This window comes from Papio anubis, chromosome 14 (genome assembly GCF_008728515.1).
Source record: "Papio anubis isolate 15944 chromosome 14, Panubis1.0, whole genome shotgun sequence".
Lineage (NCBI taxonomy): Eukaryota > Metazoa > Chordata > Mammalia > Primates > Cercopithecidae > Papio > Papio anubis.
In genome coordinates, this window is record NC_044989.1 from 71844468 (window position 1) to 71869509 (window position 25042).

At 50.9% G+C, this 25042-nt stretch overlaps 1 protein-coding gene across 16 annotated transcripts in view; it reads left to right on the top strand.

The window, feature by feature from the left end:
- The window catches only part of DYSF (dysferlin), a 231439-nt gene that overhangs the window by 47324 nt on the left and 159073 nt on the right, over window positions 1-25042 (top strand). For 8 of the 16 annotated variants that reach the window (XM_021924954.2, XM_021924952.2, XM_021924957.2 and 5 more), the window contains exons 4-12: window positions 3649-3754; window positions 12352-12466; window positions 13771-13863; window positions 14239-14444; window positions 16044-16172; window positions 16600-16662; window positions 17391-17441; window positions 20582-20612; window positions 21186-21301. In XM_021924954.2, the coding sequence (XP_021780646.2) occupies window positions 3649-3754; window positions 12352-12466; window positions 13771-13863; window positions 14239-14444; window positions 16044-16172; window positions 16600-16662; window positions 17391-17441; window positions 20582-20612; window positions 21186-21301 (910 nt within the window). The remainder of the gene's footprint in view (window positions 1-3648; window positions 3755-12351; window positions 12467-13770; window positions 13864-14238; window positions 14445-16043; window positions 16173-16599; window positions 16663-17390; window positions 17442-20581; window positions 20613-21185; window positions 21302-25042) is intronic. The other 8 variants (XM_021924956.2, XM_021924961.2, XM_021924959.2 and 5 more) reach the window with 1 other exon arrangement.

Sequence of the window (25042 nt, forward strand, 5' to 3'; positions counted from 1 at the left end):
CCATCCTCTGTGAAATGAATGGATGAATGATGAGTGGCCTTCTGGGTTTTCTGTAACCAAGCCGTAGACCCCTCTAGCCTCCCAGGGGGTCCCTCTTCTGCACCCCCCTCCTTTCCTCCCTGAGCAAGGCTTCCTGGGAGGCTCTGAGTTTCCCTGACTCTTGTGAACTTGATTACCACAGCCTGCTCCTTACACTGTGGGAGAAGCAGCCTGCCCTGCTGTTTCCAGCCCTTCCTCCTACAGGAGTGGGGGCTGGTGAAGCCACCCTTCTTGGAGGGGCTTACTCCCAGGCCTATAGCAGGGGTTACGGGGGTGTATTTCATAGCCCCAAAAGACACTTAAGGGAGAAAATAACAAGCAGTCAACTCTGGCTGCTGTGTCTTGGGCATCCAAGACGCACCCTAGGCTGGCAGGGGTGGGGGTGCTGCTTCCTTCTGCATTTCCTGCCATTGTTCCCTGACCCACTTCCGGGAATTCTCCCTGGGCTGGGAGGGCTGGACAACCGCAAGGGAGGCAGAGGAGGTCTGGCTTTTCTCGACACCCTATGACCTGGCTGCTACTCTGATCTGCTCAGTCCTGAGGGCTCCTAAGCTGGAGGTCCAGCTGCCATGTACAGCTCTCTGGTCCATGAGGCCTCCTTGGGCCCTGCCTCCCAGTCCCCAAGAAGAGAAGCCTCAGTGCTCTGGGGGATTGACAGGGAACCTAGATACCCGGGTCCTGGGGCTGACTCAGCCATTCTCCCACTTGAGCAAGTCACTCCCCTCTGCCACCCCAGTTTTCTCGTGATGGACAGGGTGACTCTGATCTCTGATGTCGCATGGACTCATGTGTCCTCTATACCTACTGTCTGGTCTTTGTGACATTGCCTGGGTCCTGAGGACAATTCAGTCAACATACTGACGGGTGCCTTCTGGCACTAGCCCCTAGGATGGAGACACTCCAGGACCCCAGCTTATTAAGTGATGGTAAAAAACCTGCTCCATGCTATGAAGGAATGGAACACAAATCAGTTTACATTCTAGAAAATATGGGCCGGGCGCGGTGGCTCACGCCTGTAATCCCAGCACTTTGGGAGGCCGAGGCGGGCGGATCACAAGGTCAGGAGATCGAGACCACAGTGAAACCCCGTCTCTACTAAAAATACAAAAAATTAGCCGGGCGCGGTGGCGGGCGCCTGTAGTCCCAGCTACTCAGGAGGCTGAGGCAGGAGAATGGCGTGAACCCAAGAGGCGGAGCTTGCAGTGAGCCGAGATCGCGCCACTACACTCCAACCTGGGCGACAGCGTGAGACTCTGTCTCAAAAAAAAAAAGAAAATATGGCTGCTAGCATTGTGAGGGGACTTCGAACCCTGGATTGAATATTAGTGAATATCTCTCCCCCTCTATCCCCTTCTTTCAGGAAGGATTAGAAAATGGACCTTGAGTGTATATTACATTTACTGCCTTGCTAGAAGGGCATGGGCAAGGCGACAGAGTCTGCTGCTTTCAAGAAGGATGGAAAAAGAGGGATTTCGTTGTTGAGAAGCTTAAATAAGTGGCTAGTTTTTTATTTTAATTTTTATTATGATAAATAGACATAAACACTACCATTTTAACCATTTGTGAGCACACAGTTCAGTGGCGTTACTTGCATTCACGATGTCATGCAGGCATTCCCACCGTCCACCTCCAGAATGTTCTCATCTTCTAAAACTGAAACTCTGTACCTGTTCAATAATAAATCCTTACTTCCTCCTCCCCCAAGCTTGTCGCAGCCACCATTCTACTTTCTATGAATTTGACTACTCTAGCTACCTCATATAAGTGAACTCATACAATAGTTGTTGTTTTGTGACTGGCTGATTTCACTCTGCAGAATGTCTCCAAGGTTCATGATACTGTAGCATGTGTTGAAATCTTCTTTTTTGAGACTGAATAATATTCCATTGTATGGATGGACCACATCTTGTTTATCTGCTCCTCTGTTGATAGAGACTTGGTTTGCTTACACCTCTTGGCTATTGTGAATAATACTGCTGTGAACACAGGTGTGCAAATATCTAGGTCTCTGATTTCAATTTCTTTTGGGGTATATATCCAGAAGTGGAATTGCTAGATCACATGCTTATTCTATGTTTAATTTTTTGAGTAACTGCTATACTGTTTCCCACAGTGGCTGCACCATTTTACATCCCTACCTGCCGTGCACAAGCATTCCAGTTTCTCCATATCCTGGCCAACACCTGTGATTTTTCTCTCCAGGAATGTGTGTGTGTGTGTGTGTGTTTATAATAGCCATCCTAATGAATGTGAAGTGGTATCTCAGTGTGAGTAATCAGTTTTAAAAATCACCTAGTGGCTGGGCGCCGTGGCTCATACCTGTAATCCCAGCACTTTGGGAGGCCGAGGTGGGTGGATCACAAGCAGGAGTTCGAGACCAGCCTGGCAAACATGGTGAAACCCCATCTCTACTAAAAAATTGCAAAAATTAGCCAGGCATAGTGGCATGTGCCTATAATCCCAGCTACTCAGGAGGCTGAGGCAGGAGAATTGCTTGAACCTGGGAGGCAGAGGTTGCAGTGAGCAGAGATCATGCCACTGCACTGTAGCCTGGGCGACAGAGCAAGCCTCCATCTCAAAAAAAACCAAAAGAAAAACACCTATTAGGTCAAGATTGCAGTTTTATTTCATAGGGTCATAAAAATCTGTATTCCAATCAGTATTTGCAGAGACCAGAAAAGGAATGGTCCCAGATGACAGGTGTACTGTTCATCCATCAGGAAAAAGCAATTAAGAAGTACACCTGTGGCTGTTCACCAGCCTAACATGGCCTTGTGCCCTGACAGTAATAGGCAGGGTAAGTCCAGTTCCCAGGAGGCAAGCAGAAGTCACACACAGACACCAGGCAACAGGTTCTGATGGTCACAGGCCACTCTCTGCCCCTGGTTTCCTGCTGCCCCTACAGAGGGGCAGACTACATGGTGAGCCCACTTCATAGCTTCCTCTGCACTCTTTGAAGGGAGCGTGTGCCAACCATCGCACTGCCCACCTACTCTTTCCTAATAACCCGTCCATGTGCCCCACCCCTCCTGTCAGTCAGAAATGCAGCCTCTGGTGTGTGTGGTACGGACCGCTCAAGGCCTCTCAGGAGTGGGGCCTGTTTCCCCTGCCCCAGTATCCTTTTCTCCCTGTCCCTGAAGACAGGAAGGTTTCTTTGCTTTTCTTATACAATCACTGCTGGCTGAGCCCTGGGATTCCAATACAGACGGCCTGTGTAGACGTGGGTTGTATGAGCTGCTGGGGCTCAGGGGCAGTGTGGGGCTGATGAGATACTGACCTGGTGGACTGTCAAGGGCTCATGGGAAGACCACCCTTCATCTCTGTGGAGGCGTGGCTGGGCCTCTGGGGAGGGGCGGGAAGGGGCCAAGGTGGACCTTGGGAAAGGAAAGGTATCTCTTATCTCTTCCCATGCCCAAGTATTTCCCCAGGGGCCAGGCCTTCCAGGAATGGTGCATGGTGGTGACTGGGTATGGGGGTGCAGGGGAGCCCTCGTGAGGTGCCAGGTGACTGTCAGACCAGCCTCGTCTGAGTGGTGGCAGTGAGGGGTCTGGCAGAGGAGCCAGGGTGCCTTAGGCCAGTTTTCTACATTTGACTTCTCTCTCCTCTCAGGTTCCTGGGGGAAGCCAAGGTCCCACTCCGAGAGGTCCTCGCCACCCCTAGTCTGTCCGCCAGCTTCAATGCCCCACTGCTGGACACCAAGAAGCAGCCCACAGGGGTAAGTGCCCATCAGCTTCTGCCAGGTTATGGTCCAAGGCATTGCCAGGTGGCTTCCTCTTTGGGCCTTGCCATTCTGACCCCAGACACGTGTCTGACTTCAGCTCCCAGGAAGCAGGCCTGGCCCTCCCTGACCAGAGTTTGCCGTGTCTGGAGAGGCACTGGACTAGGGGAGATGGGAAGGGCAGAGGGAGCCCCGACCCCATCTGCAGGGCTCAAGTCAGCCTTGGCTCGCAGCAGCTTGGCCTGTCCTTTGGTCTGGGGCTGCCTGTCTGGCCACCTCCTGTCCCCAGCTTCCTGGTCAGCCTTGCACCTAGTCTCCCTGGCAGACCTCCCCTCCTCCCTCACCACCCAGCCCTCTTTTCCACATTCAGAATCTCTGAGATATCTGGGTCACAGGGCATGAGGGAGGCAGGGAAACAGCCCTCTCCCCTGCCCACCGGGACCCTCTTCCTTTTCCTCCGTTGTTCTTCCTGCCCCTCCCCTGGCCTTCTCAGCGCTCCCCAAGTCCAATCAGACAATTCCCAGCCCTCCTCTCTGCCTGTTATTTTTAGTGAGCTAAATATACCCTGCAGGGTTCTCTCTTCCTGGTAGAATTCTTGACCTCTCCTGTGGGCCAGCCCCGCCTTCCAGGATGTACCAGGAACCATGGATTGGAAGTACTTCCTCCCTGTGAGGTCTGGGGGATTCAGGTCCCGACTTCTCTCAGGCAGGGCAGCTGCACTGCCCCGTGGCGGGTGTGTGAGGCCAGGGCTCCTGGCTGGCTGGGTGAGTCAGGAAGTGGCTGGTCTGGGCAGATCTCTGAATGGAATGAGACTGGATGCTGAGACCTAGAGAAAAGGAACCCCTGAAGTCACACAGTCAGTGGCTGTCCCCACAGGGGCTTGGACTAGGAGCTCATCCCCTAGACCCTCTGATGGAATGGCGGTGGATGGACTCCTGGTTCACTGAACTCCCAGTCTGCTGCCCTCCCAGTGCTGGACTTTGCTCCCGAGGGGTCTTAGGCTGGGGATGGCTGGGCTGCCCCCTTGATGGGAGATGTCACTTCCCAGGAGAGTCCATCCCTTTCCCACACAGGGCTCACTGGCAGAATGTTCTGGTTTAGAGCAGTATTCACTGAGCCTGTCTCTATCACCCTGAGTCCCCTGTCATCCTCCCTTTGAGCCTCCAGTCCCTTAACACTCCCTGTGGTCAAGGAGGACCCCAAGGAGTTCTGGAACTGCCCCTTCAGGGGTCCCGAGGAGTCTCAGACCCAACCCTCGAGGCACAGAACACGGATGGAGAGATGACAGGTATCAAGGCAGCTGGCGAGAGAGAGCCTTGGGGTCAGGCTTGGTTCTCACTTCCTTGCTGGGACACCAGCATCTCTCCACTCCAGCTCTGTGTACATCCATGACTGACATTTCCTGCCCTTTGGTTCCCTCCAACCTCAAAGGCCTGTCCAGCCCCAAGGCAGAACTTTCCATAGCTGGTCCCTGTTCATGGGGCCGTGCCAGGCTGGGGCCATCCCCTCCATGCTTCCCCTCGCCTACTCCTGCTCCTCATTCACACACTGTCTGGGCTTCAAGCTTACCAGTGGGGAGCCTGCTGCCTTCTCTTCCCTGGCCAGAGATTCCTGACTGTCTGCAGAACTTTATAATCCTTCACCAACCATGTGTCCAAGAAGGGTGTGCGAGATCCAGGAGGTGGTAGATGGGAGAGAGTGCTGGACCCTGCTGGGTTGAGCCCCACTAACTGAGCACGGGCTGGAAATGGAGTGGGTGGGGGAACCTCCTCCCTGTTGCCCAGGAGGGAGTCATCACCTGTGCAGAGGGTCTAGGACCAGATTCTAGTCTGTGTGATGGCATTAAGGTCACAGAGCAGCCCCAGACAGGTCGTACGACCCTATGGGCTGGGGCTTCCTGCCTGGGACCTGGGCTGGCTGCACTGTAGTGTGAGGTAGGGATAACTGGAGGTGTGCTTGGCAGGGACAGAGAACCAACAACATTGAGGGTTCTCGCTGGCCACTCACTGAGACCTCGTGTCTCAGCTGAGCCCAATCGGCAGAGCATGCCAGGTGCCCCCAGTTCATTGTAGCTCAGTTGCCTCTAAGGGCCAAGGAAACTGCTGATGGGGTGATAGGAGTGAATACAGGGCCAGTGGGCTCCTTAGGAAACTCTGGCAGACTGAGAGGCGTAGGGGAGGCCGGGAGTCCTGCCGCAGACTGACTGCCGACCCCGTTTGCCTTTTGCTCAGTGTTCTCACCCGAGTCTCTTCAGATATGGCACGCTGGGCTGTGTGCCATGTAGGATGCTAAATCTACCGTCTGGCAGCTGCTAGGTTGATGGGGGAAAACACTCCCCCTGTCCTGGAGGAACCTCCAGGCCATGGGGATTTAGGACACACGGAGGAAAAGAAGTAGCATCCTCCCAGATGTATTTTAAGAGCAGCTCACTCATGAAGGTGTGGACACATGGAGAAAACTCAGTAGGCATCACCCAGGCCTTAAAGCCGGAGTCGGGTCACAAAGGAGGACAAGAGCCCACGAAGCCCAGTGGTGTGCGGGTCAGGGAGCCAGGAGGGCACTGTGTGTTGGGAGCAGGGACCTGAAGTGGGCAGGACAGTGCTCAGTGAGTCCCTGAGCTTTCTTCAACGGTATGGAGCTTCTGCCAACCAACCCTGGATCAACTCAGGGCCACAGCTACCCTCCGCCTGCTTCTGGAGGTTGTCTGAGGGAGAGGTGAGTGAGGGCCAGGCACGTATCAGGCCTGTCTTGTCCACACAGGACATGTGTGTTAGGGGAGGTGAGAGTGGGCTGGTCTGGGTTTTGGTTTTGATGAGCTCAGTGTTGGAGAGCTGCAGTCGAGGAAGTAGGTGGCACACAATGGGTTGGGCATGGCACGGTGGGCAAAGGACCCCAGAGCCTGACCACACAACCTAGAGGAGGGTCACGGCCAGGGAGGGTCTGAGGAGGTCATTCGCCTTCAGTTTCCTGAACCCTCTTAGCCTGGGGCCAGACAGGAGCCTCAAGTTCTGCTGATGTCGTTGACTGTGGGCCCCAAGGCAGCAGACGAGGGCAACTGAGGTTACCCTGCTGCAGGGCAGCATGTTTGGTGGGCACACGATTGACTGACAATGGCCTTGTGCGGGGAGAGCCCTGGAGTGCTGCTGGGCTGGAGACCTGAGGACCTGGGCTGTCAGGCGGGGACCTGTGATGTGGAGGACCTTGAGGAGGGTCCCACTGGGACTCTAGGCCCAGGTTGTGTGGTCTGGGAGAGCACAGGGCTCCTATACATCCCCCAGGAGGAAAATCTCAGCTCTGTTTGTCTAGAGAAGGAGACAGGGGCTGAGCTGTGATGTCACGGTGAGGGTACACGGTGGGGCCCACGGACATGCCCACTTTCCCTTAAGAGTCTCAGCAGAGCCAAAGAATTTCAGTATTCACCATCAGATCCTGAAGCCGTGGTCCCTGGGGCTCATCCCCTGGTGCTGAGATCTCTTCTAGACCCTGAGCTCCAGAGCCTCTGGAGCTGCAGGGATGTCCCTGTGGCTTCCTGATGGGCAGCTAGAAGACGGACTTGCTCTGTGCTAGAAGTCTCATTCAAGGGCCCAGAGCCACCCGGATGGTGCCAGTTCTTCAGGAGGTTGGTGTGGAGCTGTCGGTGTAGAAACACCGGATGCTCAGGAAACCCTAGGAGGGGCTGCCTAAGTGGTCTCCGGAGCCCTCTCTCTGAGAGGGCTGCTCCTGTCTGCGTCCTGGAGAGGGCTGCTCCCGAGCCCCAGTGCTGAGGAGCTGGCACTGGGCATGGTGTGGAGGAGTTACACTCCGGCAGCTCCACCTCTCACAGAGATGGTGTATAGAAGCCCCCAGGTGGTGTGCAGTGACTGGATAGCAGGGTGAGCCCCTAGAAACAGGAAGGGGCGCTCTTCCAGGGGATCTGTCTCCAAGGTCAGAGGCCCAAGGGCAGCCCAGGTGTGGCCCTTTCAAGTTTTTGCTTAACTCTCCTCTCCTCACGGAGGTCCACTCAGACCGCTTGATTTAACACTGCAATCTGCAAACCCTGTCGTTGCCCTGATCTTTCTTGCTCTGGTTTACTTTTTCTTTTCTTTCTGACATACTCTCTTCTTTATGTATTTATTTTGTTTGTTATTTATTGTCTGTCTTCTCTGCCAAGACATCAGCTCCATGGAGGCAGGGGCCTTTGCCTTATTTATGGAAGTGTCCCCAGAATCCTGAACAGTGTGTTTGGCCCTGGCAGGTGCCCAACACGCATGCACATGTGCACACACACGCATGCACACACACACACGTCGAGGGAATGAACATGTGAGTTAATGAATGAAAGGGTCAGGCCACACATGCCAGGCAGGCCCTCACTCCTTGTCTTTCAGATGTGGGCCCAACTCGGGCCACGTCAAACAAACACCCCACCCAGGCCTGGCCTCTGGGGCCCCTGCACGGAGCCCTGCGCTCACAAGGGCCTCTTGCTTGGCTTAATTATCTACTGTTTCCATCTTGAAATTCTTAAGGCTCACTGCATCCTTGACCTCCTGGCTCAAGTAGGCTCAAGTGATCCTCCCGCCTCAGCCTCCCGAGTAGCTGAGACTACAAGCGTGGCTACCACGTCCAGCTAATTTTTCATTTTGGAATAATGGGCTCTGCATTTTCATTTTGTGCTGGGCCTGCACATTATGCAGCTGGTCCTGACCTCATGCTACTCTTGGAGGGCTGGAGTCAGCATGGATGGGCAGCGGGCTTTATTTGTCTCCTGGCCCATCATTCTGAACTTGAGTGTGCTGTTCTCCAGTTAAGGACTTTCTCCTACATAACCAAAACACAGCCTTCCAAAGGACGAAACTAACATGGACACAGCACTCTCATCTAATCCCCAGACCTCAGTCCCGGCTCATTGATTTTTCCCACAGTGTCCTTTGTAGCAGAAGGATCCCACTGAGGCTCATGTGTTGCGCCTAGTTGTTCTGTTTCTTCAGTTTTCTTCTGTTTGGAATACTTCCTCAGTCTTTCTTTGACTTTTATAACCTTATAGCTGGCTATTTTTTTGAAATTCAGGCCAATTGCTTGTAGAATGTCCCCCACACTGGTTTTGCCTGATGTTTCCTGCGTTTAGGTTTAGGCTGTGCATCTTGGGTGTGAGTGTGACACTGACGCTGCGTGGCTCTCTTTGTGCCCTATCAGGTGGGATGGTTGTGATTCGTTTGGTCACTGCACTGCTAACTGTGATCATTTGATTACACTGGCATCTGCTGGGTGTCCCTGCTAGTCATTCATCTACTCCCCTTTCTCATGTCAGAATTTTGTGACTCTGTAATATCCTCTTTGTCATCTAACCTTTACCCATGAGTTCCATGAGCTGTTTTATTTTTTTTTAATTTTAATTTTAATTTCTTTTGAGATGGTGTGTCACTCTGCCGCCCAGGCTGGAGTGCAGTGGTGAGATCCCGGCTCACTGCAGCCTCCGCCTCCTGGTTTCAAGCAATTCTCCCACCTCAGCCCCCCGAGTAGCTGGGATTACAGGGGCATGCCACCACACCTGGCTATTTTTTGTATTTTTAGTAGAGACAGGGGGGTTTTACCAAGTTGGCCAGGCTGGTCTTGAACTCCTGACCTCAGGTGATCCACCTGCCTCGGCCTTCCAAAGTGCTGGGATTACAGGTGTGAGCCACTGTGCCCAGCCTCCATGAACTGTTTTTGTTTTTGTTTTGAGACTGGTCTCGCTCTGTTGCCCAGCTGGAGTACAGTGGTGTAATCATGGCTTACCGCAGCCTTGCCCTCCCTGGCTCAAGTGATACTCCTGCCTCAGCCTCCTGAGTAGCTGGAACTACAAGCGTGGGCCACCATGCCTGGCTAATTTTTTATTTTTTGTAAAGATGGGGGGGTTCTCACTATGTTGCCCAGGCTGGTTTTGAACTCTGGGCTCAAGAAATCCTCCTGTCTCAGCCTCCCAAAGTGCTGGGATTACAGGCGTGAGTCACTGCACCTGGCCATACCAGGAGTTTTAACATCACTGCTGTTTCTTGGTTGAATTCATTATTGCTTTGATGATTGCTAAATAGTGATATTCACAGTTATTTTTCCTGCATTAGTCAGTTGGCATTTTGTGGTCAGGAAAAGCTTTCTCCTCTCCTATTTATTTATTGCAATATGGATTTGTGTGTTTCTATTTTATTCAATTGTTTAACCTGTTACTGTTATTCTGTATTTTCATGTTTCTGTTGTCTCAGATTTGGCCTGTGGGAGCTCTTGAAAGTTGGCTTCTGTGTCTTTTTGACATGTTTTTACTTTTTATTATTTATTTATTATTTTTTTTAATGTTTTTGAGGTGGAGTCTCACTCTGTCGCCCAGGCTGGAGTGCAGTGGTGTGATCGACTCATTGTAACCTCTGCCTCTGAGGTTCAAGCAGTTCTCCTGCCTCAGCCTCCCAAGTAGCAGGGATTACAGGTGCATGCCACCATGTCTGGCTAATATTTTTGTATTTTTAGTAGAGACAGGGTTTCACCGTGTTGGCCAGGCTGGTCTCAAACTCCTGACCTCAAGTGATCTGCCTGGCTCGGCCTCCCAAAGGGATTACAGGTGTGAACCACCTTGCCCAGCCTCTTTTGACGTGTTTTTAAGAATCATTCATTCATTAAGCATTTCCTTCCTTTCTGGCGCAAGAAGATGGTCCAGGCTCATTTTGTATCTTCTCTGCCTTAGCCCTGGAAGTAGTTATTTCTCTAAAGAGCCCAACTTACCTTTCGCTGAAGTGGAAGAAAGTCCCAGGACAGTTGTTAAAAGTGCAAATACCCAGGGCCACCCTAGACCTACTGAACTGGCATCTCTAGGAGTCAGGTGTGGCGTCTGGAGGGACAGGAAGGCTCCTTCTTCTCTTCCCCTCCACGGGGTTGCAGGAGCTGAGGGGACTGACTGCTCAAGTGGCGACACCTGGTGGTGATTCAGGAACCCACAGGGCAGGTTATGGCCATGCCTTGGGTGAGGGAATTCGAGGGTCGCAGTTGCCTTTGTCGACCTCCTCCTGAGTCTCCTGGGATGCTGAGCTGGCTCTTGCCTCCTTCCTCAGTGTTCTGTGCCCTGCTTTCCACCAGTGCTGCTCTCCCTTAGTGTGGCTGTCCCGGGCCCCAGTCTGGAGAGTTCAAGCTCAAGAGTGGAGTGTGTCAGGAGTCTTCAGGCCTTTCTGTCTTGGGACTGAGTTTGCTCCGTGAGTCCCTGGACGTCCCTAACATCATTCAGCAGAAAGGTCCAGTGAACTAGCGAGAGCCACTCAGAGGGACATTATGCCTCAGTAAAAACTGTGTTTATAAAGGGTTTGTCAAAACCTGGGGAGAGCTTATTGTCTGACATTCAGTAAAAGAAAATCATTTTGCATACAGCAGACCTGTCTACTATTTGTTTGAAAGATTGGAGAGAACTGGAATGTGGAGTCAGGGAATTATGGACAATTGGTTTTCTTTTCTTTTCTTTTCTTTTGAGACGGAGTCTCGCTCTGTCACTCAGGCTGAAGTGCAGTGGCGCGATCTTGGCTCCCTGCAAGCTCCACCACTCAGGTTCATGCCATTCTCCTGCCTCAGTCTCCCAAGTAGCTGGGACAACAGGCGCCTGCCACCACGCCCGGCTAATTTTTTGTATTTTTAGTAGACACGGGGTTTCACCGTGTTAGCCAGGATGGTCTCGATCTCCTGACCTCGTGATCCGCCTGCCTCGGCCTCCCTAAGCGCTGGGATTACAGGCGTGAGCCACCGCGCCCAGCCGACAATTGATTTTCTTTTGCATTATTTTTCCAAAGCTTTCTGTGCTTCCCAAACTTTCTTAGAGTATCTGTTGTGCTAATTTGAGAGAATGGCTGCCCCAGGAGGCTTACGGGACCTGTGGTGCCGGGGCAGGGCTCAGGCAGGCCCAGGAGCAACCAGGCTGCAGAGCCTGCTGAGGTTGTGCCATTCCCAGGTTCGGGGTGAGGGTTGGGGTGGGCACATGGGCAACCCGACCTTGTCTGTGAGGGATGTCACCAGTCCCTCTCCTCTCTGGCCGGTGCAAGCTGGGGCAGCTGAGGATGTGGTGGGGTCAGGAAGGAAGAGGGCTCCGCAAGGCTGGCAGCATGCTGAGACCCTCTCAGTGCTAGCTGCAGCCTGAGCAAAGCAGAGCAAAGCTGAGTCGTCCCTGGAGAAGTAGGGGCGAGCCATTGACTGAGCAGAGTGGCCAAAGGGACGTTTTCCTGAAGACAGGCCGAGTGGAGAGTGGGAAAAATCCTGCAGGAGAGGTTGGATCCCTGATTCATTTGCAGAAGCCCACTACGTGCTACATCAACTAATTCACTCCACATTTGACCTGTGAGGAATGAGGAAACTGAGGCGAGGGAGGTCACAGATCTTGCCTAAGGTCACACAGCTCCTGAGTGGTGGAAACTGACCCCAGATTCTGTGCTTCGAACCACCTGACTATGCTGATAGGTCCCTGGGGGTGCCTTTGCCACAGCCTCCTGCAAACCTGGCTCTTGTCAGAGCCATATTCCTTGGTGGAGGGATGCCAGAAACAGGGAAGATACCGGAGGGCAGTGGTCCGAGGCCAGTGTACTTACCTGTCTCCCATGTCTCATCTCTTCCAGGCCTCGCTGGTCCTGCAGGTGTCCTACACACCGCTGCCTGGAGCTGTGCCCCTGTTCCCGCCGCCTACTCCTCTGGAGCCCTCCCCAACTCTGCCTGACCTGGATGTAGTGGCAGGTGAGTAGCCTACATTGGCGTGGCCGAGCCCCAGCAAGAAGGCCGGCAGTGGCACTTGAGCCTGGGGGCTGGGAGCTGCAGCGAGGCTTCCCAGCCTTTGCTGCCCTCCCCAGGTTGGGGGCTGCCCAGGCCTGGAGAGAAGAGGGTGCAGTGGGTGGGAAGTCCTGAGGGTTGCCTTCTGCCGTGCAGAAAGAAGGGGCAGCAGGCAGGTTCCCTTGGGCGCTGCAGCGAGTAGTGTGAGGATGCCTTCCAGCCCCAGCTGTCTGGGGACCGGGCTGAGCCCAGACTGGGTGTTCTGAGCTGTGCAGCTCTCAGAAGGGTGTGTGGGGACGGGGTCTGGCTCAGGTGATACCTGAGGCACCACAAACTCCCCAGAACCGAATGCTTCCCTGCCTCGGGACCCAGCAGGCCTTCGGTGATGGTGTGTGACAAAAAACTAGTTTTTTTCTTAAAAGAGCCCTGAGCTGAACTTCAGGGTTCCAGTCCTACCTTTGACACTGAGTCCCTGTGTGACTGTGGGCTGATTACTTTCCCTCTCTGGGCTCATAGATTATTTGTGAAGGGAGCAGACTAAATTAGCTAAGTGCTGTGCCTGTCTCAGCTCTCTTCACTTGGATCTGCCAGCCTGGTCATCCCGGGGTGGCTGGCTCGCCAGTGGTGGGCCTGGGCGTGGGAGCCTCCATGTGGTCCAGCCTGCTGGGGTTGGGAGGAAGCTACACAGACGGGCTAGGGGGCACTTGCCCATGGGAAAGATTCTAGAGTTTTTCTCTTAGTGAAGGGAGCTAGAAGCAAGCACAGCATTAAAACCCGAGCAGCCCAGGTTTCAACTGAGTGTGCCCTGTGCCTGACCTGGGACCAGCCCAGCAAAGGGCTCTGTGGTGAGGTCGGCAGAGCAGAGCCGTCTCATTGGGGCTCAGCACTGTCTGAGCTTAGAGACGGGAGATCAGTTTGGACTGGAGTAACCTGGTAATCCTGAGCTGTGCAGCTGGAGTGGGCTCAGGGGAGGAAGGAGAGGTGCCCCTGGTGGCAGAGGGTGGGGAGCGGGGAGGACCCGAATGCTCTGGGACCATGTTGAGGTGGATCTGACAGAGTTAGGTGCAGGCCAATCAGGGGAGGCTTCCAGACACGCCTGGGAGGTGGTGAGAATTGACAGGTGCCACTGGGCACCACAGCTATTTCTGAGCTTTGCACCAGGCTGGGGTGGGCAGGGAAGGCAGGGTTGGGGCTGGGGGTGCAGTAGGTTGGTTTCCCTCACCCCAACCTCCTCCCTCCCCTCCCGGGGTTATGCCCTGCCCACAAGACAGGCGGGGGACAGAGCCGGGCCGAGACTTGGTCCCTGCTCAGTGACAGCACCGTGGACACGAGATACTCTGGAAAGAAGTGGCCGGCCCCCATGGGTGAGACACGGGCCAGGACTGTCCTGATCCCAGACCCTCCCTGTAACTGTCTCACTCGCTGCCATGGTCAGCTCGCTGGAGTGGGCCCAGGTGGCAGAGGACTCATCCTGCAGGACTTGGTGGGTGGGAGGGCTAGGCCATTCTGTTTTCTTCCTGTTGACTAACTGGTCTGACTGCCCTCAAGTTTCAGCTGCTGAAAGCTCCTCTTCTTTCTACCTTATCCATCCTGGCTCACTGATGGGGAGGGAGGAGGGAGAGGAAGAGGGGTGAGTCTTGGTGCCCATGCCTTTTGGATCTTCTGCCCCCTGGGCTGGGTCCCAGGGGCAGGGACAGGGCCAGAGGGACCCAGGCCTCATTAGGGTCCTCTCCTCTTAGACACAGGAGGAGAGGAAGACACAGAGGACCAGGGACTCACTGGAGATGAGACAGAGCCATTCCTGGATCAAAGCGGAGGGCCAGGGGCTCCCACCACCCCAAGGAAACTACCTTTGCATCCTCCACCCCACTACCCCGGGATCAAAAGAAAGCGAAGTGCACCTACATCTAGAAAGCTGCTGTCAGACAAACCGCAGGACTTCCAGGTGATGAACAGGTTTTCTCTGACCCCAGGCTCCTCTTCAACCATCAGCTGCTGGTGCCAGGCACCTGCCTGGTTTGTCCAGCTTCAGGGGAAGATGTGTGTGGGATCCTCAGGGCCCTCCTGCGGGGGGAACCTGTAGTTTCCCTGGGTCTGGGCAGATGCCGAACAGGGAGTTCACATCTTAGGTCCACAGAACAAGCTTCTGCCCAGCCCCGTGGTTTTGTACTTAAAAAACAAAACAAAACAAAACAAAACAAAACAAAACAACAAAAAAACTCACTGCAGAGATTCAGCATGTCTTTGCATCTCTGATCTGTTTTTCTAACCAGGGAGTATCCAGCCAGCAAGCTCCTGGCTATTCAGGTGTGGTCTGTGTCCAGCACCTTCTGCATCACCTGTGTACTTGTTAGAGATGCAGGGTCTACCCAGACCTACTCTACCAGAATCTGCATTTTAACAAGATCCTTACATCAGAGAAGCTCTGTCTAACATCTTTTTTCTCCCTATATCTATCTCCCTGCATAAAGCCATGGATTTTTCTGAGAGTCATATGGAATTTGAATTTGTTCAAGCTCGTCACAGAATAAAAACTATTAATGTTAACACTTCGACACATTTTTATCCAAAAATCCATCCCATTTTACTTGCTTTTAACTTTGGTCCTTTGCCTATTTTTTTTTTTTCTGTTCAAAATAATTTTCTATTTTGAGGTAGTCACACAGTGATATTTAACTCTTTACAACTACTTTTAAGGTTAAAAGCAGGAACCTGAAATCTCTATTTATAATACCAAGTGCAACAAATTGCAAAAATATGTTTCTATTCTAAATCATGGTAATTTAAGCAGAAGTCCTAGCTCTAACCACTGTTTGCCCCAAGAGACAAAATTCTAGCCCCCATGCTATTATTCCCCAAACATGTTCATATTGCCTTTGTTCTCTTTATGGAAATAACATATGTTTATTTTAGAAAGTTTGGAAAATATATTAAAATGAGGAGATTAAAAATCACTCATCCATCTTCCCATTGCCTTAATATTGTAAAATTTCATAGTTTAAAATATCTTACCTAATGTTTGGAAGCACAGATGTTCCTGAAGTCTTCATTTACTTACAGCTCAATGGAAAAAGTTCTTAATTTATTTCTCAGACTGTAAGAAAGCAGTGCATCTTATAAAGAATAAAGACTATTTCTGGGGTCACTTCACTGTGTAAGTTCGACCTCTGAGGGAATTGTCAATAAAGAACATTCAGGCCACTTAAAAATGCCAGTATCAATGGGGTCTTGGGTGGGGCTTGTGCCAATGGCTGAATGACATAAATGGGGGCTGTGTCTGCCCACCCCTGGGGTTTAATGTGGGTAGCTGACGAGGGGCAGCCTGGCAGCTCTTCTATGGAGCTATGGAATTTTCTATAGATGTAAGGGGCCTTGGTGGGAAAATATCATAGTTCATATAATGCTCTTCCTAATTCCTTTGTAATACTTTTCCCAAGAAGCCAGTGGTGAGATGGTCCCTGAGATTTCTGACTCTTGGGGTGGACGGTGGGTGGTCCTTAACTCTTCCCCCTTCCTCCTACTCTTTCCTCCTTCTGGTTTTCAGATTAGGGTCCAGGTGATCGAGGGGCGCCAGCTGCCCGGGGTGAACATCAAGCCTGTGGTCAAGGTTACTGCTGCAGGGCAGACCAAGCGGACACGGATCCACAAGGGAAACAGCCCACTCTTCAATGAGGTGGGAGACACGGGGCATGAGGGCCAGAACCTTGGTGGGCCTTCCCATCTGGAAGCCCAGTGCAGACACCTGGCAATTCATTCAAGAGTGTTTACATATGGCGCTGACCTTGGGTGGTGAGACGTGCTGGCTCCCAAGGAGGTTATCTGTGGGGCTGGAGAAAGGGCTGCTGCTCTTACTTCTCCTGCTGCTCCACATCCCTGTCACCCTATACGGCCAGCCACTCACCCAACCCTGAAATGACCATGTCTGTGAGGCCAGGGGCAGATCACCCCAGAGCTTGTCCAATCCCCAATGCTGAGCCCAATCCACATTTTCCGAGGGGACTAAACTGCTAGGCGTGGAGGCTTGCGGGGCTGGTCCTCCCTCTCCCTGGCCTGAGGGGTCAGCGGGCACTGGTATGTCTCCCTTTGCTCTGAACCAACAGACTCTTTTCTTCAACTTGTTTGACTGTCCCGCGGAGCTGTTTGATGAGCCCATCTTTATCACGGTACGTCTCAGCAGTCAAAGTGTTCTCCGTGGGCTGCATGTACGCACATAGGTGTCAGTGCACACAGGTGTGTGTGTGTGTATGTGTGATTGTGCACGTGTGTGCATGCGTGTGTGTGCCTGTCAGTGTGTATGTGTGTGTGTGAGAGGGAGGCGTGTTAAAGCCTGACACGTGGATGGTGTGGAGTAACTCACAGTCAGGCCCTACGGGTCACAGAAATGCCTACAACAGCTCAGCTGGAGGCAGCAGCTGCAGGAGACCCCACTGCTCAGCATCCCCCTGGGGTCTCAGGTCAGGGTCCTTGAATCACTTGTGGCAATGAACATTTAAGTTTCCATCTTATTTTGTTAATCCACGTGCCTGCTTCTGATGGAGATTCTCTTTCTCTGGGCCTTGGCTCTTCCCCCATCTCCTCTGAAAGGCACTACAGCCAAGCGGCTGAAAGTGTAGGCTCTGGCACTAGGGTGGATTCCAGCTCTGTCTATGCCATGTAGGGGTTGTGTGTTTCTGTACAAGTCTCTGTGCCCCTATTTCATCCGTGAAATGGGGATAATGACAGTATCTGCTGATGGGGTTCTTGTGAGGGCTAAATATTGCTTAGAACAATCTCTGGAATTGAGTAAGTGTGAAGCGTTGGCAGTTATTGTTTGGGAGGGAAGAGCTATTGGGTTGGCCGTGTGGGCCACATGTTCCCCGTGAATGTGAGTTTCCGTGATCTTTCTCTGCAGGTGGTAGACTCCCGTTCTCTCAGGACAGATGCTCTCCTTGGGGAGTTCCGGGTAATTGCTTATTTTCAATGAAAGCAGTCAGTTCTCACTTCTCCGTGTTGGTGGAGCTTCTGTGGGCCATGGGCAGGGGTGGCACTCCAGAGATCCTGTGTGTCTCTGCTTTGGGAAAATATTATTTCAAAAAACAACACCAAACCCTCTGCACAGCATCTCCTTTCACCCCAGAAAACCTCTCCACAAGGGTAGAAGAGAAAGAAACCACTTTTCTATCATTGAAGAGGCCTTAAACCAGAGTGAGATGCACATCACAGGCGATGATCTGCTAAGATGCTGCAAAGACAGAAAGAAATCTCATGCTAATTTAGCCAGTGGGTTCAACTGATTGCCCACCGCACACATTCTCAAGAGACATCATGCCCCACCCTCAGGTCAGGGGACTTAACATTTCAGACCTCCTGAAAATGACATTTGTATACTAAAGCTGACAAAAGACTTATTTAGTTTCTTAAAAATATGTACAGCACTGTTGGTCACACCGAGTTCATCCCAAAGTCACCTGGTAATCGGAGTGACCATCTATGTTAGCTATTGTGTCCAGAAGACCAAACAAAAATGAAACTCGTATTTTTACGACAGGAAGTAGTTTAACAACTTGGAGCCAGGTGCGCACAGGAGTTAGGCGCCTATCTTCCCAGAGAAGCTGGGACATGGGGGAGCCATCTCCCTTGGTGTTTACATTTCAGACGTCCTGAGAATGACACTTGTATACTAAAGCTGACAAAAGGCTTATTTAGTTTCTTTAAAAGATGCGTTTCAAAGAGACAGGGAAAGTGTAATATATTTACAAGTTTTCTAAGGTAAGTGTTCTGACAAAAAGAGAGGGGAGGGAAGTACTTCTTCCCTTATTTCCAACAGGCAGAATCAAGACCCTTATTTGTAATTTGGATTTTCCCCCGCCTCTGGGAAGGCAGTGTGAGATCTGAGTTTGGGCAGCCCTTCTTCTCATCCTGGCCATCTTGGGCCAGTGACACTCAGCGCTCTCTGCCCTGATGTCACTCTCACTCTGGATTGGGAGTGGGGTTCAGATGTGGATCCCTGAGGGAGGGAGAGGCAATGGAGAGGGGGAAACCCTGCCCCAGCCTCCTCACTTGTCCTAGACAGTCCAGAAGTAAATAGTCCTATTCCGAGAACCGAGAACCAATGGATTTAACAGATTACGTAAAGTAAAAGTAACTAGTAATTGCACAGACTAAAGGAGACCTGTATTATTATCATCATCATCATCATTATCATCATTATTTTGAGATGGAGTCTTGCTCTGTCACCCAGGCTGGAGTGCAGTGGTGTGATCTCAGCTCACTGCAACCTCTGCCTCCCGGGTTCAAGTGATTCTCCTGCCTCAGCCTCCCAAGTTTCTGGGATTACAGGTGTGTGCCACCATGCCAAGCTAATTTTTTTTTTTTTTGGTATTTTTAGTAGAGGCAGGGTTTCACCATGTTGGTCAGGCTGGTCTTGAACTCCTGACCTTGTGATCTGACCTCCTTGGCCTCCCAAAGTGTTGGGATTACAGGCATGAGCACTGCGCCTGGCCTGCATGGTGTTTTAATGTAATTTGATGTAATTGTTATTAATTTTCTCATTTTGAAATTTTCAAGGATTTATCAAAAGGAAAGAAAGAGCACAAGCTTATTTTACCCTCTCCCCTCTATCCAAGTGTATTATGCCTTCCTTCTTTACATTTGTATTTTAAATACAAATTTAAAATAAGGGGCTTGTATTCTACCTGTTGTCAGAACAGTTACCTTAGAATTATTTATTCTGTGCAATATATAATTGCTGGGACCAGGCGTGGTGGCTCATGCCTGTGATCCCAGTGCTTTGGGAGGCCGAGGTGGGCAGATCACTTGAGGTCAGTAGTTGAAGACCAGCCTGGCCAACATGGTAAAACCCTGTCTCTACTAAAAATACAAAAATTAGCTGGGCGTGGTGGTGGGCGCTTGTAATCCCCGCTACTCGGGAGGCTGAGGCAGGAGAATTGTTTGAACCTGGGCGGCAGAGGTTGCAGTGAGCCGAGATCGCACCACTGCCCTCCAGCCTGGGCGACAGAGCGAGACTCCATCTTAAAAAAAAAAAAAAAAAAATTGCTTGGGTTGGACCTGATGGCTAGATCAGCAGGTGAGATTTCGATGTCTTCCCAAATCATTGCCTGTGGAAAGAAGTCACAAGATAAAAAACTAAATCTGTTTACCTGGAGAAGCATTTTTTAAAAGAATGAGTTTGAGCCTGAGTCATTCTGTAACAAATTAAATCTTAATTATGTTTTGAGTCTCTTTACATTCTTGTTCTGAGAACCCAAGGGTTAAGTCAAAAAATTATTTTACTTGTATCTAATTATAAAAGTAATCTATGATTTAAAAAAATAGACAACTTTTTAGAGCTGTTTTAGATTCACAGCAAAAATTGAGTGGAATGGACACAGTTCCCATATACTCCCTGTCCCCCGCCCCCGCTGCCCGCTGCGGCCTTCCCCACTGTCACCATCCCAGTAATCTATGGATTTTTAATAGAAAATTGTAAAACACAGGAAGGAATAAAAAATGAAATAAAAATCATCCCAATCTACCATGCAGAGATAACATAGTCCTATTGTGTGAATTTCCTTTCCTCTTTTTTTTTAGACGGATTTTTGCTCTTGTTGCCAAGGCTGGAGTGCAATGGCGTGATCTCAACTCACTGCAACCTCCACCTCCTAGGTTCAAGTGATTCTCTTGCCTCAGCTTCCCAAGTAGCTGGAATTACAGGCATGCGCCACCACACCCGGCTATTTTTTTTTTTTTAATTTTATTTTTAATAGAGATGGAGTTTCACCATGTTGGTCAGGAGGCTGGTCTCGAACTCCTGACTTCAAGTGATCCACCTGCCTCGGCCTCCCAAATTGCTGGGATTATAGGCATGAGCCAACACGCCCAGCCTCCTTTCCTCTTTCTTTTCTGTACATAAGCATTCTTTATCAAACTGGGATCAAAATGTATTTCACTTTCTTTTCATATAGTATCAAATGGTGAATGTTTCCCTGTGCTTCCAAAAGTTCTTCAAAAACATGGTTTTTAATGGAATCGTGTAATGCACCACACTTTGTTTAATGCTTCAGCGGCAAGAGTTTGATTTGTGTCTCCTCTCGTTGATTGCAGATGGACGTGGGCACCATTTACAGAGAGCCCCGTGAGTTCTCATCACTTTGGCTGTATCCTTGCATTTTGGTTCTAGAGGCTGACTGGGGACACCCATTTGGGATCCTCACTGTCCCTCCTGGGGGTTTTAGAATCTAGAGGAAGGGTTTGATCTTGGGAGAGAAGGTAGGTCATTCATCCTCCATGTGAGACAAGCCCTCGGGAGCGTGTAACGCTCACCTGTGTCTCCGTTGGCCCATTCAGGGAGGCTAGATCTGAAAGGCCCCGTTACTGGAGACTGGGATCACGGCAGACAGGGACAGGTCATTTGGGTGACAAACCAGGATTTCTCCTCACCCTGGTTTCCATTCTGGTCTGGTCACTTCTCGAAGGGGAGGAAAATGGCCTGGGTTTGGCTCTGCCAGCCTCTTACAGGGTTAATATTTCTGACTCTGACCGCATGAACGCTCAAAGTACCTTTTGATTCTAGAATCTGAGTCCTGGGCTCATGGCCCAGTGGATGAATCCTTTACGTCCCCTGTGCAGTCCATCCTGGGCTCCTGGATGTGGTCACAGGCTGGGGTCTTCTGATTCTGGGATCACCAGTGGATGTTGTCTCTCTTAGGGCACGCCTATCTCAGGAAGTGGCTGCTGCTCTCAGACCCTGATGACTTCTCTGCTGGGGCCAGAGGTTACCTGAAAACAAGTCTTTGTGTGCTGGGGCCTGGGGATGAAGCGCCTGTGAGTACATTTCCCTGGGTCTTCCTTACGGTCCCCCACATAGCACTTGGTGGTGGGGGCACCAAACCACAAACACTCTTTTTTTTTTTTTTTTTTCTGATTTAAACTAATATATGGTAATTAATGAGAAATGTAGAACATGTAGAAAGGCATTAATGAAAAATGAGTGCTCTGGGTGCAAGGTATTAATAAAAAATGAATCACTCATAATCCTACCACTCTGAGAGAGCTATTATTATCTCATTGCACATCCCTCTGGAATGGCACACACACATATTTTCCTTTTTGCAACAGTGAGCTTATTCTATATATATTATGTTGTGACTTGAATTTCATTGCCTAAGAATGTATCATGCTCATCTCTACATGTCAGTAAGTAAAGTTTTAAGTTGGAGGTGGTAAGAATGAGAAAAGTGTTGAGAGCAGGGGAGGTATCCGCATCTTTGTATGTGTGAGAGGAGGAGAAAAGGTTTGGAATCATCTTTGTGCAAGAGGAATGACGGGCTAGATTTAATGAAAGGATTTCTGCACAAACACCAGAGTGCCCACTCTGGGTTGGACGCTTTGTTTGTAGTGGAGCCACTTGCCTCATGGTGCTCAGCAGCGTAGAAGCAGAAGAGAGGCGTGTGGGTGGTGGATGTGTTGGGCGAGGGCAAGCCAGGAGTGCTGAAGGTCAGGAGTGAGGGGAAGGTCAGGGGTGAGGTGAAGGTCAGGGGTGAGGTGAAGGTCAAGGGTGAGGTACCAGGGCATCCCGAACATGGCTGATGGCACTGGGCAGGGAGGGAGAGGAGGACAGGGCCCTTGGGGTCTCCTGCCATGCCTCGTGTCACCCCCATCCTCACCACACACTGGTTCCTTGGCCACCTGGACGTGCTGCTAGGATGAAGGTGGGTTTCAGCTGGGCCCTGGGTGCTGTCTGCCTCTTCCTTTACCTGGGTGTAGTTTACTCCTTATCTCATTCTCCTCATCTCCTTACTCCTTATCTCTCCTGGCTATTTCCAGACTTTCTTCCCTTTCCTAAGCTCCAACCTCAGCTTCCCTTGGAGAGGCAGAGCTGCACAGCGATGTAGTGGTGAGAGCTCTGGGAGCTCCTGTGGTCCTCAACTTGCCCCCCCCATCTTCATCCACTTCCCTCCCTTCCGCCGCCCCTCCCGCTCCATCATCCCACCACCTCCTGGCCGTGACCTCACATCCTCCACTGTCTTATTTGCCTCCTTTTTCTGATCTCTTCTCACACTTGTGTCCTCTGCCTCCTGCTCCATGATCTGTGCCAGGCTCAAGATTTCCCCATCCTAAAGCACCCCTTCCTTGACCCATTTCTCCCCACCCCTCCTCTCCACTACTATTTTCTCTCTCTCCTACTGCTGGTCATCACCAACTTCTTGAAAGGGTGCACTGCGTCCCCCTTTTTCCACTCCACTACCAGCTGCTCGTTCTTTCTCTTGAGTAGGAATCCTACCGCCTCCCCTCCCTGAAACCACTGGTGTAAGGGTTGCTCATCACCAGAGCTTAGGAGCTCTCCCCTGTTGTTAGTCTGCACCACGGCTCCACAGCATTCAATTCCGGAGCCCACGCTGTATTTGAAATTCCTCCTCCCTTAGCATTCATGGCTGTCCTGATTCTCCCTGCTCCTTTTCCAGTGGGTTCTTCAAATTCGATGTTGCAGTTCAGTCCCTGTTCCTTTGCTGTGTCCTGCCCCTCACTGTTGAGGAGTCCGTCTCTTTCAGACACCACCTGAGACTTGTAAATTGCTCTTCTCCAGCCTGGATCTTCTGAGCTCTGGACGCTCAGTTTCAGTTGTCTTGCCATCAGGCCACATTAACGTGTCCCTTAGGCCCCTCTGACGTATTAGAGCAAAGCCTGGTATCATTTGCTGCATTTCTTTTTGCAACAGTGCGCTTATTCTATATATAACCTCCCACACCTGTTCCCCATCCTGTATTAGGTGACATCTTAGGAAACTGCATGTTTAGCCACTTAGTCCCCCAAACCAGAGGCCAGAGTTTCATTCTTTACCCCTCAGTCCCCATGCAAGTAGTTGGCCAGTCTTGGTGTGAAAACCTCTGCGTATGCCTCTTCTTTTTCCCATCGCAAGACCAGAGTTTGAGGCCCAGCTCCCACTCTCTCTCACTTGGGTCTCTTTGTGAATTACAACATAGGTTCAGCTGGTGTAACAAAGATGCCCCAAATAATAGGCGTTAAGGAGGACAGATGTTTATTTCTCTCTCATGAATGCCACAGTCCAGAATAGGCACAGTGCTTCGGCAATGATCAGAGACCCAGGCTCCTGGCCTTTTCTCCACCGTGATCATCATGCAGCCTCCATCACACGGCCCAAGACGGTTGCTCCAGTTCCCATCACCATGTCCATATTCCAGCCAGGGAAATGGGAGTAAAGGACTATGGAGGCCACGTCTCTTCCTTCAAAGCCGTGACCCAGAAGTTGTACACATTTGTGCTTAGGTCCTATTGACCAGAACTTAGTCACATGGCCACATCTAACTACGAGGGAGCCTGGGAAATAAAGTCCATCCTAATGCTGTCCAGCTAAAAATTGAGGGTTTGTTAGAGGAGGCAGAAAAGACTGGATTTGGGGGAACAACTAGCAGTTTCTGCCATCCCTCCTAAGTGTCCTCTGAGGTCTCCTAACTTCTTATGTTATACTTCTCCACCTATCCCCACCTTATCACCAGTCATCTTTATTTTTATTTTTATTTTTATTTTTTTTTTGAGATAGAGTCTTGCTCTGTCACCCAGGCTGGAGTGCTGTGGTATAATCTTGGCTCACTGCAACCTCTGCCTCCCGAGTTCAAGCAATTCTCCTGCCTCAGCCTCCTGAGTAGCTGGGATTATAGGCATGCGCCACCATGCCTGGCTACTTTTTGTATTTTTAGTAGAGATGGGTTTTCACCATATTGTTCAGGCTGATCTCAAACTCCTGACCTTGTGATCCACCTACCTCAGCCTCCCAAAGTGCTAGAATTACAGGCATGAGCCACTGTGCCTGGCCAACAGTCATCATTTTTAAACCCAGGTAGAATCATGCGTGTCTCCTCTTACAAAATGTCCAGTGACTTCCCATTGCTTTCAGGATAGAGTCCAAGATCCTTAGCATGACATTCAAGGCCCTTGACATTTGGCCTTAGCCCAGTTTCCCAGTCCCACTTGCTGTTATGTATCTTCATGGGCCCCGTCTGTGGCCACACCAGATGATATGACTCTTTCCAGAACACTCTTCCATTCCTCTCTGGCCTTTTCCCTTGCTGGAATACCTTCCTTCTCTTTGCCTACCAAGCACCAATTTGTTCTTCCAGGCCCCGTTCAGATGCCACTTCCTCCCTGAAGCTTGCCTCCAGGAAGAAGTCCTCCAGGAAAATGTATTGGTCTTTCCTTTGGGCCACCACCCAGCCCTTTGGTAGTCTAACCAGCTTATGTGTCTGTCTTCATCAGTGAGATTCAGTTTCTTGATGATGGGGACAATATAGCAAATACGGTATCTTTTATCTCCCCTCTTGCCTAGTATGGCAGGTCTTGTACACAGTAGGTGCTCAATCAGTGCTTATTGTCTAGGGGAATAGACCCTTTTATGGATGCCTGAAAGATGATTGTTTTCTTCTGATATGAGCTGAGGAGAATAAACACAGAACACATCCCTTTGGGCATTGCTGTGATATGGGCATTCTGGGATTGAGTGTTTTGCTGCAAGGATCCTGAAGCAGGTTTCTACGTGTCAAGTGTGAC